Source organism: Panicum virgatum, chromosome 7K, assembly GCF_016808335.1.
Source record: "Panicum virgatum strain AP13 chromosome 7K, P.virgatum_v5, whole genome shotgun sequence".
In the NCBI taxonomy this organism is placed as follows: domain Eukaryota; kingdom Viridiplantae; phylum Streptophyta; class Magnoliopsida; order Poales; family Poaceae; genus Panicum; species Panicum virgatum.
The window spans coordinates 22354759-22374430 of NC_053142.1; the positions used below are offsets into that span (position 1 = coordinate 22354759).

Consider the following 19672-nt stretch of genomic DNA (forward strand, 5'->3'; position numbering starts at 1 on the left):
TACTATACAGGTGGTCCGGGACCCCATGAGGGGTCCGGGACTTCCGCGGGGGTCCGGACTCCTCGGGAGGTCCGGAGCCCTGGCTGTTCAGGCTGCCCGCCTCTTCCGGGACACGCGTCGTTCCTGGACCTTTCCCAGTCGTGAGACAGGTCCGGGACCGTTGTCGGGTGAACAGGGCTCCGGACCGCAGGGGTCCGGCTGCTTGGTCGTAGTTAAGGATAACTACAAGGCCCTTGCCTAGTCACAACAAGAGGGGGTACCCCAGTCCTGGGGTACCGACAGGCGTCGGCGACGCCTTGGCCTCCCTGAGCGCCTTGACGCCTTAAGAACCTTGGTATTTAGATACATAGAAAAATAGTGTATCCAAAAAGCTAAAATGAATTGTACTTTGGAACGGAGGAAGTAGCTGCTACGTGACGCTGGTGATGAAAAAGGTATGCGTGGTTTGCTTTGGGATACTGGAGGTGTGTGGTGACAATGGTAATGCATCTGTTTTTTTTTTCTTTTTTGTCTCTTTCTGTTAGAACCAAACGAGAGTCCATCTAGGTCCTTCAACTTCTAAAATTCACATTCAGCTCCATAAACTTACTAATTTTGTCACATGAAATCAAATTACCATTTTAAGTTATAAAGTGGAAGTATTTATGTTGATATTGAGCTTACATGTGGCCTCAAATTTTATTTTTAATTTTTTTGATCAACTCTTATAGTTTCGAAATTTCCTCCAAAATTATATTTCAAAAATTTATGTCTGGATTCTTTTTCAATGTTTCTCTAAAATTCTTTTTTCTTTTCAAATTTTACATATTTTTATATATGAGTTTAATTTTGCTACCAAATTTTTCTACATATCTTTTGTGTTTGAACATAATTTTATAAATAATTTTTTACGTGTATATGTTTGTATATAAATTTTTTACATTTGAACAAATTATATAACTTTGAGTTTAGTTTGAACAATTGCGATTTGGACCTCACGTGATACGATTAGCAAATTTAAGAACTAAATATGCATTTTGAAAATTGAGCCAAATTTAAGATCCGGTGATGTATTTTACACCATACTAACACATGACGTGAACGGATCTCTTGATCCGATACAGAGCTCGGCTTGTCGGCAGTGCGCCAACCATGCAAGTGGCCCAACAATTTGCTATGTTTTTCTTTCACAAGGGCAGGCAAAAAGGTCTTTTCAAAAAAAATAAGGCAAAAAGGGTGCAGGCAACAAATGTCACTCGCTCTACTCTCATGGGCCGCCACCATGGAGGTTTTGGGGCTGGGCTAGGTCCACTGGCGACAACACAAGGCGAAGGCAGGCCCCCACGCGGCCACGCCGTCGTCCGTTCCTTCTCCCAAGGCCGCCGCCGCCGCAGCAGGCTCGTCCTCCGCCGCCGCCGCGCGCCGGGAGACGCAGGTCAGGTACTCTCCCCCTCCCACCTCCTCTCCTCCTCCCCGCCCGTCGGCGCCCTCGTCCTCCCCGTGGCTACCGCTCGCCCGAAACGGAGCCTAGCCCAATAAGCCACCCCTCCCTGGATTGCGTACCCTGGCGATATTTCCTCCCAGAACGCGCACTCGAGCCGCCGCTGCGTCTCCTTTCCACGCGCCACCGTCGCTTCTCCCCATATCGGCACCGTCGCTGCCTCTCCTCCTCGGATCGACGCGCCGCCGGTGCCCGGCACTGCCTCCCCTTCTCCTCTAGTGTGTTCATTCTCCTCTTCCAAATCCCAATCAATCCATCGATCCTTCTTAGCAGTTAGTAAGCTAGTCAGTTTTCATTGCCATGCGTACATCTTGAATGCTTTTCTGTTCGTTTTTCTAGTCAGGAATGGCATCGGGTTGGTTCAAGTTCAACCCAAGTCTGAGCTCTGAGAACAAGTTATCTCATTGCTGTCTTTGATTTGAATTAGAACCAGGGCTTGTATTAACTTTGGTTGAACTCCTGTACGCTGTACTGCTGTAGTGCTCTGTTGCCGTGTGGTTGACTGGTTACTTAGATTCAAATTTAGACGTTAGAACCATGTTTTACTTTGCTTTATTTATGTGCTGATGATTGCAATTTTATTTGCCTAGTTCATATTGGTATGTATGTGTATACGGTATCGTAGTATCACTATTTTTGGAAAAATGATGAATTGTCGTGTCCAACGCGCATGTCGGAATCGGTGTAACTTAGGCGGCCACTGTCCACCACCTGCTCGTTGAAATGCCTGGTAGGCAAATGCCTACATATGGATTGGCTAATTGGCTTGGTGGTTGAGTGCCTGCGCCGAACGTGTTCCTTTCTCCGGCCAAAACGTTCGTCGGTGTTTTGTGGGCTAGTTTTGAAAGAAACGGGACTTTCACTGAAATAATGCGTAATTCAGCAAGTAAGGAGCTGGCATTGAGCTACCGAAGGAACCATTAGAGATTTCATTTCTCAAAACATTTTGTCAAGGCTGCATTTTGGTGGCTTCTTTCAGACATGATTAGTCAATGAAATTGGTTAGCTTGTTCTCAGTTTTCGCTCTTAATTTCAAACAATAGGTACTGATTTTGAGTAGCTTTAAACTTTTCCTAACATAGCTGTTCAAAACATCCAAAACTACACGGCAGGGTGTGTGTTGGGGGGTGCTATGGCGTTATGAAACATTAGTCCTTTTATTTATGTATTTAATATTTACTTCTTGCGCAAACTAGATTCCATTTTGCTACAAAATATCAAGAATATGAAAATATTTGTTGTTACAAAAGAAAACTTGCGGACCTCACTTATCCCAGCAAAAGCTATCCTTCTGTATGAATAAATCCTTTGCTGATTTATTACTAATTGAGAACTTTCAGTTCAAAATGCATTACTATAGGCTGCTGCCTTTGAGCAGTTCCTGATATTGCATCTACCTCTATGTTGTATTATCTCAAATCAATATGAACTAGCATTTACTATTTTTCTGTTGTTCTCATTGAATTTTGTTAGAACTTTGTACTACTCTGTCATCTTAACAAGATCCAATATTGAAAGAAAGAGTATGGTTATATCCTTTTTTAAAAAAAACTACAGTTCCAATCTTTTACAAACATATTTTCAGTAATTTAAATATTCAGGAGGTTATGATTCAGTACTTTGTTGTTTCCTTTCTTGCCAAATGGAAGATAGACATGGAATCATCTTTTGCAGTTTCTCAATATGCTGTATTTTACCTTGCTTGCTGTATCTACTAATTCTGACAGGACAAAAAAATAATGCAAATGAAAAACAGTAAAGAGGAGAACCTACTAAGCATCAGTCTGTCATAGCTAAGTGGGAACCCTAGTTTTGACATTACAGGCCAAGACTTAGGCTTGATAAAAGACTAAAACCAAAGCACCAAAATGACTACAGTTGATGAAGTTGGAAATCTGATGATGCCTGTCTATATGTAGATTTCCTATCCGATACAGCCATGGTAGTGTATAGACTAGTAACTAGTTTAACAAAATCATTCATGACTGCAGGTGGCCTGTGGCAAGCAAAATGGCTTTCTCATCAATTTTCAGGAGAGTGAATGTCAAAGAACTGATCTCAAATGCTTCAGTGTATGCTAGCGCAACAGGTGATAGCATATGTGCAGTTGGTTTGCCTTGTACTTATCTTCTATTCTGAAAAATATTTTACCTGCCTGAGATATGCTTGATTCCAGAATCTTCTGGAGTAATGAGCTTGGTGTTTAGACGCTGGGCCACCAAGAAGACTGCTGGATCGACAAAAAATGGCCGTGACTCCAATCCCAAGTATTTAGGCGTCAAGAAGTTTGGTGGAGAGGTACACCCTTTGTATAACTTACATTCCATGACATTGATGGAATTCGGAATAACTTTCTTACTTGCATCAAACTTGCTACCATTTGGAGCCTTTAGATGCCATATGGATACTCATTTATCAGAATAACTTTTGTACATAGGAGTTGATCTTATGCTATTAGTTTGTTAATTGATGGCATACATTTGTGTTAATTTTCCAGAAAGTGGAACCAGGAAACATCATTGTTCGCCAAAGAGGAACGCGCTTCCACCCTGGAAACTACGTCGGCATGGGCAAGGATCACACTCTCTTCTGCCTGAAGGAAGGACATGTGCGATTTGAGCGCAACAAACTGACTGGCAGGAAATGGGTTCATGTTGACCCTGTGGCTGGCCATGTCCTCCACCCTGTCTACGCCAGTGGCTCGACTACTGCAGCTGACCTGGATGCACAATTGTAGCGACCATGCAGTTGCTTATGCTCTTCCCGCCGATTGTGCCGCTCCTGTGCTAGTCTTGCACAATGCAACTTGTTCCAGTAAAGATGCGTGCGAGTAAGAAATATTGCAGCTATACGTAGCTTCAGTGAGGAGCAGATAATTTGAGTTTGGTTGATGTTCCTTTATAACATCACTTATTTTTAGACTCAATGTTGGTTTTGTGGTTTCATATCCATGTCGAAGTGTCGATTACTTGTGGACCGGAATTTTGTCACTTGGTGCATTTTGGGAACCGCGTTCAACTAAGAGCATCTCCAAGAGTGCTTAATATACTTTCCCAATAACTTATTTTGGGAAGAAAAGTAAAAAACAATGCTCCAACAGCTTTCCAATCCTATACCCAATCTTTTGGTGTGCTCAAAACTGAAGCTATCCTAAGACAAATATACGTCTCATCTTGGAGGTACCGTGGTCATGAAGGGCGGCCTCGGAGGAAGACATGGGTTCCGTTCCAGGGAAGGAGTCCCACTCCCACCTAGGATATGCATTTGAAATTTTTTTGGGCAAAAATAGGTCATTGTTGGAGGAACGTGTGTTTTAATTGGGCAAGTTCCATTCCAAACTTATTGGGAGTAAAAATATTAGGCACTTTGGTGGAAATGTTTGTAAATTGACAAGGTGCAAGTAATTTCTTTAGAAAATTCTCCGATCACACTTGTCCCATAAACCTGAAATAAAAAAGGCCTCCTCTAAAAACCTGAAGGAAGTCCATCTTTATGTGTTTCTGCGACTTATGGAAACCCATGAATTTTTTTTGCAGGTGGAAACCCATGAATTTAATAGTAGCAAAGAAAAAAGAAGAAAAATTCCAGCAGTAACAGGGACAAGAAAACTGTCAACCCTAAGGAAAAGGACTGTGGCAATCTCTCTGCGCTTCTTCCTGCTCTCGCCGGTCTCAGTAGAGTTTCATAAGAGTTTTATGAGCATTTAATTTTGCTAATATGACAGGATAGTTATGAGAAGAGAGAAGATAAAATTTCATAAGATATAAGAGGAGTTTCATCCCATAAAACTCATCCGGCTCAGCTGCCTAGTTTTTGCTCTAGATAACTGTACAATAAAATCATGCATTGAGACTAAGTAGACACATTGTACCCTAGGTCTCTAGCAAGAGCCTAGAATAGATTAAAAATTCTATAGTAACATTCATGTGGGTTCTGTGGTTCTGCCATTCTAGTAGAGCAAGATCCTTTTTTTTTTTTGAAATAGCAAGATCCCATCTTGGATCATGAGGTACAAGATATGCTTATAGGGTATTTGAATCTATGAATTGAGGGACTAATTTTTAGTTCAAGTCACATCAGATGTTTAGATGTCAATTAGGAGGACAGGACTAGATATGAACTAATTATAAAACTAATTTCATAAGTCTGAGCTAATTCATGAGATAAATTTATTAATTAATCTATAATTAGCATACATTTATTATAGCACCACATGAACTAATTAGACTTAATGAATTCATCTAGCGACCATATTTTCAAACTCCTTCTACATTACCATTTTAGTGCTATATTTTAGAGCTCGCCTACTACAAACTGGTCGAGTAATTTATATTACCATTTTCAAACTCCTTCAAAGCATCACTAATTTATTCAGTTTCATACATTTGCATATGACTCACCGATCAGCACTACTCTTACCTGTACACATATTGTCAAAGTTATGAATATAAATCATATATATCTCAAAATTAGTCCGACCTGTTAGATCTCACCCTGCGGATGAAAAGAACTTACTCTATTTACTGGTGCTCCGATTTAAAATATCTTTTCTACGAAAATGAATTGCATTAATTCTAGATCGGCAATGCTACAGAATCGAAGTCCGGAATCTTAAAATATCGGACGCTTCGATATATATTGCAATAGTTACATTGATGTTGCAACTATTACTTTTCATGTTTCACTGTAAATGTTATATGAAACATAGTGTTAATGTTACTGTGGGAATTTTGTATCCTAGAGTTAAAATCATGTTCACTAAGTAATTTTTAATATTTCACGTTGATTCTAAATATTTGGTAGATCTCTTCTCCCTCCGATGCTTGGATTGCTCCCGCGTGCGATTTAGCGGCCTGAGGCTTACTCCAACGGTTCCCCGTATCAGTCCCCCTCACCCTACGTTCGGGGAACAGTGTTCCCCCTCGCTCCTCCAACGGCGCACGCCATCCCGTCCCCCCACGCGGGGAGAGCTCGCTCCTCCCCCCAAATGTGGAGGGAGTACGACCTCCCCCCACGCGCTGGCGGTCGTTGGAGGGCCGGTTCCCGCGAGCGGAAGGAGCTGCGCGGGGAGGCCGGCGGCGCGGGGAAGCTGCGGGACTCGGCGTCGTGCTAGCGCAGGAGGAAGAGGGCTTTGCGAAGGTGGCGCTGGCGGGCGAGGGGGAGGCGGCGGCCGCCTCCGCGTGGATGAGGGCAGGCCCCCACCGTGCCGCTTTTCATCTCGTGTTCATCTTATCATCCCGGGTGTTTTTCTTTTTCTCCATTTTCGGATGATTTTTTGATGAATTTTTGCTCGTCATGATTTCGGCTTGGATTCGTGAAATTGTTTGAGGGGTTTCCTTGCTAGGATTCTTGTGAGAAAATTTGATTCAATCCTCCCTCAAGTCTCTCGCGAATCGGCTCGGATTTTGAGTTTTCACAAAATCATGTTCTGTAGAGGGACGTCCGGTATTTCTCTAGATTCGCAGCGAATAGTCAACCTTTTTGCAATCGTCTTCTTGTATCTATTAGGTCTTTTGGTTGTGCATCTATGGCCAAAATTTCGCTTGGATTGGTTGAGATTTGAGTGATTAATTTGAGTTCGAAGTTTCGGTTTTAGCTCTTGCTTTTCCCTTCTTTTCTTCTGTTCATGCGGCTGCAGGGATCGACAACCCTCGGCGTGCGGCGCTCGGGGCAGCAGCGGCCAGCAGCAGCGTCCCTGGCTCCCTGCTGATCTTACAGTTGGGCAGTTCGTCTACGTTGTTAGGAAGAGAATCAAGCTCTGAGAAGGCTATCTTCATCTTTGTGAAGAACACTCTTCCACCAACATGTACTACAGTAATGCAAAACAAATTAGAATTTCATTGATTCAAACGGTACAAAATTGCGGCCAAAATATTATTTGAAGTGATAATTGTTACTGTTGAAATCCGCAACTTTTGTATGAAAAAACAAAATACATGAGTATTCCTCATCGTTAGAAACGATTTATGTACCTAAAACCGAGTTGCAAAATATAATTTATATGGGTATAATGACTTTTTAATTTTTTTAGTTTGTCCGAACTATACAAATGTCCACCGATGAACATTTGCATTGTTCATCATAAAAATACGGCTCGCGCACGGTCGAAATATGTTCTGTTGGAATGTGAAGTGAATATGATTTAAAAATAGATGGTAGTTGGTATAGAGGGAATGAGTAGGGGGAATGGTTGGAGAAGAGGATTTATAAGAGGAGGAATTTTTTGGAGGGAGATAGTAAAATATATTAGAAAGGATGTTTATGGGGAGTTGGATAGGGGGAATGGTTGAAGATAGCCTGAGGTCGTACAGAAGAATAGAAACTTCGCGCCGGGGCCGCGGGCGCGTGGCGCGCCAACGCACGCCGCTGGATCTGAATGAACGGTGGATGCGCGGGGTGCAGCCATCAGCCCACCCCCCGTGGCCCCGTCCCCTCCCAACATAACACTCCCGCACCCGTCACCCAGTCACCCAAGCCCTAACCAAAAATCTATCCCCCCTTCCCGCTGGCGGCGGCCACCCCCGACGAGCCGGCGCCCCCCTCCGCCCTGCACCCACCCGGAGCCTGTCTCCGCCGGCGAGCTCCTCTGCCCCCCCGCGCCGAGCGCGCCCCTCACCTTCCGCTCGGGCGCGCCCTCACCCGTACCGCCGGGAGCGCGCGTCGCGGCGCCTCTCGCACCTCCTCGCGCCGTCGGGTAAGGGAACCCTAGCCTTCTCTTGCTCTTACCGCCCCGTTCGATTCCGCTTCAGTGGGGTGTCTCCGGTGCCGTGATCCCGCGAATCCTAGCCGCGCTCCCGCGGACGGGCGCCCCAATCCGCCCCGGTACCGTGGCGGATTCGCGCGCCGCGTTGCGGGGGAGCTGTTGCGTCCGAAATGCGAAGTCCTGACGGGGTTCGGGTCCGTTTCGGCCGAAGCCATCTCCCCATGGCGTAGGGACGGTCTTGGTTGCACCGGCCGTAGGGTTCGCTGGAGGAACCCTAGGCGTAGGGCCGTGTGTTCGAGCTACCGTGGTCCTGGATGGTGATGTCGATTGGGAAAATTGCTCTTCTCCCTTGGTCTTGTAGATGGTGATCGCCCCCTAGGGTTCATGGGCACGACATAGGTCGAGATTCTGGAGATGGAGGCATTTCTCCAGGGTGGAGCGTGGCTATCTGGTGCAGAGATGTGCATGCTAGATCCAGACTTCCTCAGGGGTGCGTGCGCCAGATTCCGATGCCGCAACCACCTCACCTCGTGTGGTGGAAGTAGTTGCAAAGAAACTGAAAGTGTTGTCACTGTTCCAGCTAACGGCCACGCCCACACCAACGCAGCCGTGCCCACGTGTGCCATCCCCTTTTTGAGTTTCTAAGGTTTGCACTGTTATAAGTAGCGGTTACCTTGGAAATCTGTAACACGTTTGGTTCATTTAAAGGTTAATAATGCCATGACGTAGATGTGGGATCTTTTAAGGAAATTGCAGGATTGTATGCCGTTACTTTATTAGATACACCTTTTTTAGGAATGTTGTTATGACACTCGAAGCACTGATATAAATTATTATAGTTTAAATATCTCAGGCGCAGCATGATTAGTAAATATGCTTTTGACACATGCCCATAACATGTTATTTGGGTAATATAATCTCTGAATGTTGTCATTATAAAAGACAACTAAATGCGGGGCTGTTCTCTTTGACATAATTATTGGTTCACCAATGTTGCAAAACACTATGTTACGTAATTCTATCATTAGGCATTTTTTTTGTACCACCATGTCTTGTAGAGGCACACCGCTTCAACGATGTTTTGATATTTACTGAAACAATGATCCGAGCTCTGGAGTCCATTAGTTACCAGTCATATGGATACTGATTTATGTTTCATAATCCACTTATGGTCCATTTGGATGAATTAAGTTCCTAAGGATTTGGATCCTGATTTGATTCCCCTATCCAGATTGACCCGTGGTAGTTGATATGCTATTGAGATGCAAGTTTGGACTAGGAAGTTGTTTTTATGTAATGTTAAAAGCAATGTCTTTTTACAGTGTTATTTTGGTGTTATTGGGATAATGATTGCTCGCTGTAACAATACGTGTCTGTGCCTGCAGACACGTGTCGGCTCCGGACCACCTCGGGGAGGGGTGTCGACTTCTTCCCTTAGTGAGGGGTCCGGTTACTATACAGGTGGTCCGGGACCCTATGAGGGGTCCGGGACTTCCGCGGGGGTCCGGACTCCTCGGGAGGTCCGGAGCCCTGGCTGTTCAGGCTGCCCGCTACTTCCGGGACACGCGTCGTTCCTGGACCTTTCCCAGTCGTGAGACAGGTCCGGGACCGTTGTCGGGTGAACAGGGCTCCGGACCGCAGGGGTCCGGCTGCTTGGTCGTAGTTACGGATAACTACAAGGCCCTTACCTAGTCACAACAAGAGGGGGTACCCCAGTCCTGGGGTACCGACAGTAACCCCCACGACATTTTGGGGCCGTCCGTGGGGACGACAGGCGTTGGCTGGATCTTCGGGCCTCTGGGCTGTGTTCATCCTCTGCAACGGCGAACGAGAAGATGAAGGAAGCCAGGGCCACACCCACGCCACAGGCCATGGCACCGGCGCGGCAACGACCACGGTGCGGCGGCGCATGGCAGCGGCGCCTGCTGTGCGTCGCCACTGCGACACCTCAGAGCCGGCGTGGCAGCGCACAGCAGAGGCGCCGCTGGGCACTGCCGCCCCTACGTCGACTCAAGGTTTTCTCTCAAGCAACGGCCACGCTTCCTCTGCAGTGGCGTGGCGTCGGCTCAAGGCTTTCTCTCAACATGGAGCCTGGAGCCGACGGCCATCCCGGAGGAAGCTGACCGTGTCGTCGTGTCGTCACCCGGCACCACCCAAGGCTCTTGGTGCTGCTGCAGACAGGACCCCGCCACCAGGCGCGGGGGCCCCTGGCGCTAGCACCAAGGACAAGCCGGCGAACGACCGCACTTCTCCACGCGTCGCACCGGTCCTTCTGCTGCGCAAGGGCGGGCTGGCTTCCGGTGGCAGACGACGACGGCTGGGGGCCTCTCCCATTCAAAGTCAAAGAATCTGTCTCATACTACCTAAGCATGTGACAGCTCTTAGGCAAGGAGGTGTCCCCCGGGCTCCCGAGGTGATGCTGGATGATGCGGTTCAGGCACATCCAGGGCGCCTTCGCCTCCGAGGAAGAACACGCTGTATAGCATGCAGCCGTAGGTTACTCCTAAGAAAGAGCTAAGAGAGTTTCTCCTTTGTAATAACGTGGCGCCTACGTGTGTGTCCAGAGCGGTCAATGCCTGACCTTGTAAACCCGACCTCTGGCCCTATCATACAAACAGGCAAAAAGCGGTTCGGAGCGGTAGAGGCCCGACCTCGTAATCCCGACCTCTGATGTATACCGTGACAACCACAATGATAAAAGAGATTTTTCTTTCTCGGTCTTATCTCGGCTCCACCGGCTGTGGTTTCTTCCTCCCAAACAGAGTCTTTTACTTTTGTTGCTAACGATCCAAGTTAAGTTGCTGGCTTGTGGTTAGGTGAGGACACCCCTTCTAGCCGGAAGGCAGCCCGGACCCTTAAGGACCTGCTCTGGAGAAGTGGTACTCGTATCCTGGGGTAGAGAAGCTCCGCGTAGCTTAGCCTGGTAATGTACCCTAAGTTTACGTACTTCGCTACCCTGTTACAAGTACTCTAGTATCCGAGTCTGCTGTTTTTAGAGGTCCCGGGCTCCCTTCTAGTATAAGGCTTGGTTTCTTTGCACCTTACTATGAGGTCCGGTAACATGCTTCATCGGGTCGTCAGCAACAACCCAAGTCCACTCCGGTGGCCCGCTCCGGCGGAGACCGCTCGCCACGGTCGCTCCAAGTCCACTCCGGTGGCCCGCTCCGGCGGAGACCGCTCGCCACGGTCGCTCCAAGTCCACTCCGGTGGTCCGCTCCGGCGGAGACCGCTCGCCACGGTCGCTCCAAGTCCACTCCGGTGGCCCGCTCCGGCGGAGACCGCTCGCCACGGTCGCTCCAAGTCCACTCCGGTGGCCCGCTCCGGCGGAGACCGCTCGCCACGATCGGCAAGAGCCAGGTCCGGGAAGTAGTGCTTGCTCCCTGAGCGATCCGAAGTCTGTGTAGCCGCTTAGCTTGGTTCCGTACCCTAAGCCTACACCTTCATCGCCCTGTAGAAAGCACTCTAGTACCTGAACCTGACAACAGGTGAACCGGCCTCAGGGGTCCGGGCCACCCGCTCTCTACATGAGCACACCGACGCAATCGAGTTGCGTAGAAACACATCGCGATAGTGGCCCCACCCGCGGGTTCGTACCTCTCCCGAGGTGGGCCCGGGGGCCACTGTCGGTACGCCAGGACTGGGGTACCCCCTCTTGTTGTGACTAGGCAAGGGCCTTGTAGTTATCCTTAACTACGACTAAGCAGCCGGACCCCTGCGGTCCGGAGCCCTGTTCACCCGACAACGGTCCCGGACCTGTCTCACGACTAGGAAAGGTCCAGGAACGACGCGTGTCCCGGAAGAGGCGGGCAGCCTGAACAGCCAGGGCTCCGGACCTCCCGAGGAGTCCGGACCCCTGCGGAAGTCCCGGACCCCTCATGGGGTCCTGGACCACCTGTATAGTAACCGGACCCCTCACTAAGGGAAGAAGTCGACACCCCTCCCCGAGGTGGTCCGGAGCCGACACGTGTCTGCAGGCACAGACACGTATACAAGATCGCTTGGTCTCCATACTAAGCCTTTCCCACCACTGCATTCATTGCGTTAGGGGTGGTGGGAAAGGCTTAGTATGGAGACCAAGCGATCTTGTATACGTGTCTGTGCCTGCAGACACGTGTCGGCTCCGGACCACCTCGGGGAGGGGTGTCGACTTCTTCCCTTAGTGAGGGGTCCGGTTACTATACAGGTGGTCCGGACTCCTCGGGAGGTCCGGAGCCCTGGCTGTTCAGGCTGCCCGCCTCTTCCGGGACACGCGTCGTTCCTGGACCTTTCCCAGTCGTGAGACAGGTCCGGGACCGTTGTCGGGTGAACAGGGCTCCGGACCGCAGGGGTCCGGCTGCTTGATCGTAGTTAAGGATAACTACAAGGCTCTTGCCTAGTCACAACAAGAGGGGGTACCCCAGTCCTGGGGTACCGACAGGCGTCGGCGACGCCTTGGCCTCCCTGAGCGCCTAGGCGACGCCTTAAGAACCTTGGTATTTAGATACATAGAAAAATAGTGTATCCAAAAAGCTAAAATGAATTGTACTTTGGAACGGAGGAAGTAGCAGCTACGTGACGCTGGTGATGAAAAAGGTATGCGTGGTTTGCTTTGGGATACTGGAGGTGTGTGGTGACAATGGTAATGCATCTGTTTTTCTTTTTTTTTGTCTCTTTCTGTTAGAACCAAACGAGAGTCTGATACTGACACTTAAAATGTATTGTCGGTCCTTGAATCTGACTCGTAGTGCCATCTAGGTCCTTCAACTTCTAAAATTCACATTCAGCTCCATAAACTTACTAATTTTGTCACATGAAATCAAATTACCATTTTAAGTTATAAAGTGGAAGTATTTATGTTGATATTGAGCTTACATGTGGCCTCAAATTTTATTTTTAATTTTTTTGATCAACTCTTATAGTTTCGAAATTTCCTCCAAAATTATATTTCAAAAATTTATGTCTGGATTTTTTTCAATGTTTCTCTAAAATTCTTTTTTCTTTTCAAATTTTACATATTTTTATATATGAGTTTAATTTTGCTACCAAATTTTTCTACATATCTTTTGTGTTTGAACATAATTTTATAAATAATTTTTTACGTGTATATGTTTGTATATAAATTTTTTACATTTGAACAAATTATATAACTTTGAGTTTAGTTTGAACAATTGTGATTTGGACCTCACGTGATACGATTAGCAAATTTAAGAACTAAATATGCATTTTGAAAATTGAGCCAAATTTAAGATCCGGTGATGTATTTTACACCATACTAACACATGACGTGAACGGATCTCTTGATCCGATACAGAGCTCGGCTTGTCGGCAGTGCGCCAACCATGCAAGTGGCCCAACAATTTGCTACGTTTTTCTTTCACAAGGGCAGGCAAAAAGGTCTTTTCAAAAAAAATAAGGCAAAAAGGGTGCAGGCAACAAATGTCACTCGCTCTACTCTCATGGGCCGCCACCATGGAGGTTTTGGGGCTGGGCTAGGTCCCCTGGCGACAACACAAGGCGAAGGCAGGCCCCCACGCGGCCACGCCGTCGTCCGTTCTTCTCCCAAGGCCGCCGCCGCAGCAGGCTCGTCCTCCGCCGCCGCCGCGAGCCGGGAGACGCAGGTCAGGTACTCTCCCCCTCCCACCTCCTCTCCTCCCCGCCCGTCGGCGCCCTCGTCCTCCCCGTGGCTACCGCTCGCCCGAAACGGAGCCTAGCCCAATAAGCCACCCCTCCCTGGATTGCGTACCCTGGCGATATTTCCTCCCAGAACGCGCACTCGAGCCGCCGCCGCGTCTCCTTTCCACGCGCCACCGTCGCTTCTCCCCATATCGGCGCCGTCGCTGCCTCTCCTCCTCGGATCGACGCGCCGCCGGTGCCCGGCACTACCTCCCCTTCTCCTCTAGTGTGTTCATTCTCCTCTTCCAAATCCCAATCAATCCATCGATCCTTCTTAGCAGTTAGTAAGCTAGTCAGTTTTCATTGCCATGCGTACATCTTGAATGCTTTTCTGTTCGTTTTTCTAGTCAGGAATGGCATCGGGTTGGTTCAAGTTCAACCCAAGTCTGAGCTCTGAGAACAAGTTATCTCATTGCTGTCTTTGATTTGAATTAGAACCATGGCTTGTATTAACTTTGGTTGAACTCCTGTACGCTGTACTGCTGTAGTGCTCTGTTGCCGTGTGGTTGACTGGTTGCTTAGATTCAAATTTAGACGTTAGAACCATGTTTTACTTTGCTTTATTTATGTGCTGATGATTGCAATTTTATTTGCCTAGTTCATATTGGTATGTATGTGTATACGGTATCGTAGTATCACTATTTTTGGAAAAATGATGAATTGTCGTGTCCAACGCGCATGTCGGAATCGGTGTAACTTAGGCGGCCACTGTCCACCACCTGCTCGTTGAAATGCCTGGTAGGCAAATGCCTGCAGATGGATTGGCTAATTGGCTTGGTGGTTGAGTGCCTGCGCCGAACGTGTTCCTTTCTCCGGCCAAAACGTTCGTCGGTGTTTTGTGGGCTAGTTTTGAAAGAAACGGGACTTTCACTGAAATAATGCGTAATTCAGCAAGGAGCTGGCATTGAGCTACCGAAGGAACCATTAGAGATTTCATTTCTCAAAACATTTTGTCAAGGCTGCATTTTGGTGGCTTCTGCCTTTGAGCAGTTCCTGATATTGCATCTACCTCTATGTTGTATTATCTCAAATCAATATGAACTAGCATTTACTATTTTTCTGTTGTTCTCATTGAATTTTGTTAGAACTTTGTACTACTCTGTCATCTTAACAAGATCCAATATTGAAAGAAAGAGTATGGTTATATCCTTTTTTTAAAAAAACTACAGTTCCAATCTTTTACAAACATATTTTCAGTAATTTAAATATTCAGGAGGTTATGATTCAGTACTTTGTTGTTTCCTTTCTTGCCAAATGGAAGATAGACATGGAATCATCTTTTGCAGTTTCTCAATATGCTGTATTTTACCTTGCTTGCTGTATCTACTAATTCTGACAGGACAAAAAAATAATGCAAATGAAAAACAGTAAAGAGGAGAACCTACTAAGCATCAGTCTGTCATAGCTAAGTGGGAACCCTAGTTTTGACATTACAGGCCAAGACTTAGGCTTGATAAAAGACTAAAACCAAAGCACCAAAATGACTACAGTTGATGAAGTTGGAAATCTGATGATGCCTGTCTATATGTAGATTTCCTATCCGATACAGCCATGGTAGTGTATAGACTAGTAACTAGTTTAACAAAATCATTCATGACTGCAGGTGGCCTGTGGCAAGCAAAATGGCTTTCTCATCAATTTTCAGGAGAGTGAATGTCAAAGAACTGATCTCAAATGCTTCAGTGTATGCTAGCGCAACAGGTGATAGCATATGTGCAGTTGGTTTGCCTTGTACTTATCTTCTATTCTGAAAAATATTTTACCTGCCTGAGATATGCTTGATTCCAGAATCTTCTGGAGTAATGAGCTTGGTGTTTAGACGCTGGGCCACCAAGAAGACTGCTGGATCGACAAAAAATGGCCGTGACTCCAATCCCAAGTATTTAGGCGTCAAGAAGTTTGGTGGAGAGGTACACCCTTTGTATAACTTACATTCCATGACATTGATGGAATTCGGAATAACTTTCTTACTTGCATCAAACTTGCTACCATTTGGAGCCTTTAGATGCCATATGGATACTCATTGATCAGAATAACTTTTGTACATAGGAGTTGATCTTATGCTATTAGTTTGTTAATTGATGGCATACATTTGTGTTAATTTTCCAGAAAGTGGAACCAGGAAACATCATTGTTCGCCAAAGAGGAACGCGCTTCCACCCTGGAAACTACGTCGGCATGGGCAAGGATCACACTCTCTTCTGCCTGAAGGAAGGACATGTGCGATTTGAGCGCAACAAACTGACTGGCAGGAAATGGGTTCATGTTGACCCTGTGGCTGGCCATGTCCTCCACCCTGTCTACGCCAGTGGCTCGACTACTGCAGCTGACCTGGATGCACAATTGTAGCGACCATGCAGTTGCTTATGCTCTTCCCGCCGATTGTGCCGCTCCTGTGCTAGTCTTGCACAATGCAACTTGTTCCAGTAAAGATGCGTGCGAGTAAGAAATATTGCAGCTATACGTAGCTTCAGTGAGGAGCAGATAATTTGAGTTTGGTTGATGTTCCTTTATAACATCACTTATTTTTAGACTCAATGTTGGTTTTGTGGTTTCATATCCATGTCGAAGTGTCGATTACTTGTGGACCGGAATTTTGTCACTTGGTGCATTTTGGGAACCGCGTTCAACTAAGAGCATCTCCAAGAGTGCTTAATATACTTTCCCAATAACTTATTTTGGGAAGAAAAGTAAAAAACAATGCTCCAACAGCTTTCCAATCCTATACCCAATCTTTTGGTGTGCTCAAAACTGAAGCTATCCTAAGACAAATATACGTCTCATCTTGGAGGTACCGTGGTCATGAAGGGCGGCCTCGGAGGAAGACATGGGTTCCGTTCCAGGGAAGGAGTCCCACTCCCACCTAGGATATGCATTTGAAATTTTTTTGGGCAAAAATAGGTCATTGTTGGAGGAACGTGTGTTTTAATTGGGCAAGTTCCATTCCAAACTTATTGGGAGTAAAAATATTAGGCACTTTGGTGGAAATGTTTGTAAATTGACAAGGTGCAAGTAATTTCTTTAGAAAATTCTCCGATCACACTTGTCCCATAAACCTGAAATAAAAAAGGCCTCCTCTAAAAACCTGAAGGAAGTCCATCTTTATGTGTTTCTGCGACTTATGGAAACCCATGAATTTTTTTTGCAGGTGGAAACCCATGAATTTAATAGTAGCAAAGAAAAAAGAAGAAAAATTCCAGCAGTAACAGGGACAAGAAAACTGTCAACCCTAAGGAAAAGGACTGTGGCAATCTCTCTGCGCTTCTTCCTGCTCTCGCCGGTCTCAGTAGAGTTTCATAAGAGTTTTATGAGCATTTAATTTTGCTAATATGACAGGATAGTTATGAGAAGAGAGAAGATAAAATTTCATAAGATATGAGAGGAGTTTCATCCCATAAAACTCATCCGGCTCAGCTGCCTAGTTTTTGCTCTAGATAACTGTACAATAAAATCATGCATTGAGACTAAGTAGACACATTGTACCCTAGGTCTCTAGCAAGAGCCTAGAATAGATTAAAAATTCTATAGTAACATTCATGTGGGTTCTGTGGTTCTGCCATTCTAGTAGAGCAAGATCCTTTTTTTTTTTTTGAAATAGCAAGATCCCATCTTGGATCATGAGGTACAAGATATGCTTATAGGGTATTTGAATCTATGAATTGAGGGACTAATTTTTAGTTCAAGTCACATCAGATGTTTAGATGTCAATTAGGAGGACAGGACTAGATATGAACTAATTATAAAACTAATTTCATAAGTCTGAGCTAATTCATGAGATAAATTTATTAATTAATCTATAATTAGCATACATTTATTATAGCACCACATGAACTAATTAGACTTAATGAATTCATCTAGCGACCATATTTTCAAACTCCTTCTACATTACCATTTTAGTGCTATATTTTAGAGCTCGCCTACTACAAACTGGTCGAGTAATTTATATTACCATTTTCAAACTCCTTCAAAGCATCACTAATTTATTCAGTTTCATACATTTGCATATGACTCACCGATCAGCACTACTCTTACCTGTACACATATTGTCAAAGTTATGAATATAAATCATATATATCTCAAAATTAGTCCGACCTGTTAGATCTCACCCTGCGGATGAAAAGAACTTACTCTATTTACTGGTGCTCCGATTTAAAATATCTTTTCTACGAAAATGAATTGCATTAATTCTAGATCGGCAATGCTACAGAATCGAAGTCCGGAATCTTAAAATATCGGACGCTTCGATATATATTGCAATAGTTACATTGATGTTGCAACTATTACTTTTCATGTTTCACTGTAAATGTTATATGAAACATAGTGTTAATGTTACTGTGGGAATTTTGTATCCTAGAGTTAAAATCATGTTCACTAAGTAATTTTTAATATTTCACGTTGATTCTAAATATTTGGTAGATCTCTTCTCCCTCCGATGCTTGGATTGCTCCCGCGTGCGATTTAGCGGCCTGAGGCTTACTCCAACGGTTCCCCGTATCAGTCCCCCTCACCCTACGTTCGGGGAACAGTGTTCCCCCTCGCTCCTCCAACGGCGCACGCCATCCCGTCCCCCCACGCGGGGAGAGCTCGCTCCTCCCCCCAAATGTGGAGGGAGTACGACCTCCCCCCACGCGCTGGCGGTCGTTGGAGGGCCGGTTCCCGCGAGCGGAAGGAGCTGCGCGGGGAGGCCGGCGGCGCGGGGAAGCTGCGGGACTCGGCGTCGTGCTAGCGCAGGAGGAAGAGGGCTTTGCGAAGGTGGCGCTGGCGGGCGAGGGGGAGGCGGCGGCCGCCTCCGCGTGGATGAGGGCAGGCCCCCACCGTGCCGCTTTTCATCTCGTGTTCATCTTATCATCCCGGGTGTTTTTCTTTTTCTCCATTTTCGGATGATTTTTTGATGAATTTTTGCTCGTCATGATTTCGGCTTGGATTCGTGAAATTGTTTGAGGGGTTTCCTTGCTAGGATTCTTGTGAGAAAATTTGATTCAATCCTCCCTCAAGTCTCTCGCGAATCGGCTCGGATTTTGAGTTTTCACAAAATCATGTTCTGTAGAGGGACGTCCGGTATTTCTCTAGATTCGCAGCGAATAGTCAACCTTTTTGCAATCGTCTTCTTGTATCTATTAGGTCTTTTGGTTGTGCATCTATGGCCAAAATTTCGCTTGGATTGGTTGAGATTTGAGTGATTAATTTGAGTTCGAAGTTTCGGTTTTAGCTCTTGCTTTTCCCTTCTTTTCTTCTGTTCATGCGGCTGCAGGGATCGACAACCCTCGGCGTGCGGCGCTCGGGGCAGCAGCGGCCAGCAGCAGCGTCCCTGGCTCCCTGCTGATCTTACAGTTGGGCAGTTCGTCTACGTTGTTAGGAAGAGAATCAAGCTCTGAGAAGGCTATCTTCATCTTTGTGAAGAACACTCTTCCACCAACATGTACTACAGTAATGCAAAACAAATTAGAATTTCATTGATTCAAACGGTACAAAATTGCGGCCAAAATATTATTTGAAGTGATAATTGTTACTGTTGAAATCCGCAACTTTTGTATGAAAAAACAAAATACATGAGTATTCCTCATCGTTAGAAACGACGATTTATGTACCTAAAACCGAGTTGCAAAATATAATTTATATGGGTATAATGACTTTTTAATTTTTTTAGTTTGTCCGAACTATACAAATGTCCACCGATGAACATTTGCATTGTTCATCATAAAAATACGGCTCGCGCACGGTCGAAATATGTTCTGTTGGAATGTGAAGTGAATATGATTTAAAAATAGATGGTAGTTGGTATAGAGGGAATGAGTAGGGGAATGGTTGGAGAAGAGGATTTATAAGAGGAGGAATTT

The 19672-nt window shown here is 45.9% G+C and overlaps 2 protein-coding genes across 3 annotated transcripts; both read left to right on the plus strand.

The window, feature by feature from the left end:
• Window positions 1–1267: 1267 nt before the first annotated feature.
• On the plus strand, window positions 1268–4457 carry LOC120640539 (50S ribosomal protein L27-like). 2 transcript variants are annotated; one of them, XM_039916407.1, is made up of 4 exons: window positions 1268–1419; window positions 3472–3569; window positions 3657–3778; window positions 3978–4457. In XM_039916407.1, exons 2-4 carry the CDS (start codon window positions 3491–3493, stop codon window positions 4215–4217), a joined length of 441 nt encoding a protein of 146 aa, XP_039772341.1. In that variant the 5' UTR covers window positions 1268–1419; window positions 3472–3490; the 3' UTR covers window positions 4218–4457. The 2 variants fall into 2 exon arrangements, with proteins under 2 accessions (XP_039772341.1, XP_039772343.1); XM_039916409.1 differs by having other exon boundaries at window positions 1273–1414.
• A 9146-nt stretch (window positions 4458–13603) lies between these two features.
• LOC120640540 (54S ribosomal protein L27, mitochondrial-like) lies at window positions 13604–16424 on the plus strand. The gene is made up of 4 exons (XM_039916410.1): window positions 13604–13785; window positions 15439–15536; window positions 15624–15745; window positions 15945–16424. The coding sequence occupies exons 1-4, from the start codon at window positions 13619–13621 to the stop codon at window positions 16182–16184; spliced, it is 627 nt and encodes a 208-aa protein (XP_039772344.1). The 5' UTR covers window positions 13604–13618; the 3' UTR covers window positions 16185–16424.
• The last annotated feature ends 3248 nt before the right edge of the window (window positions 16425–19672 follow it).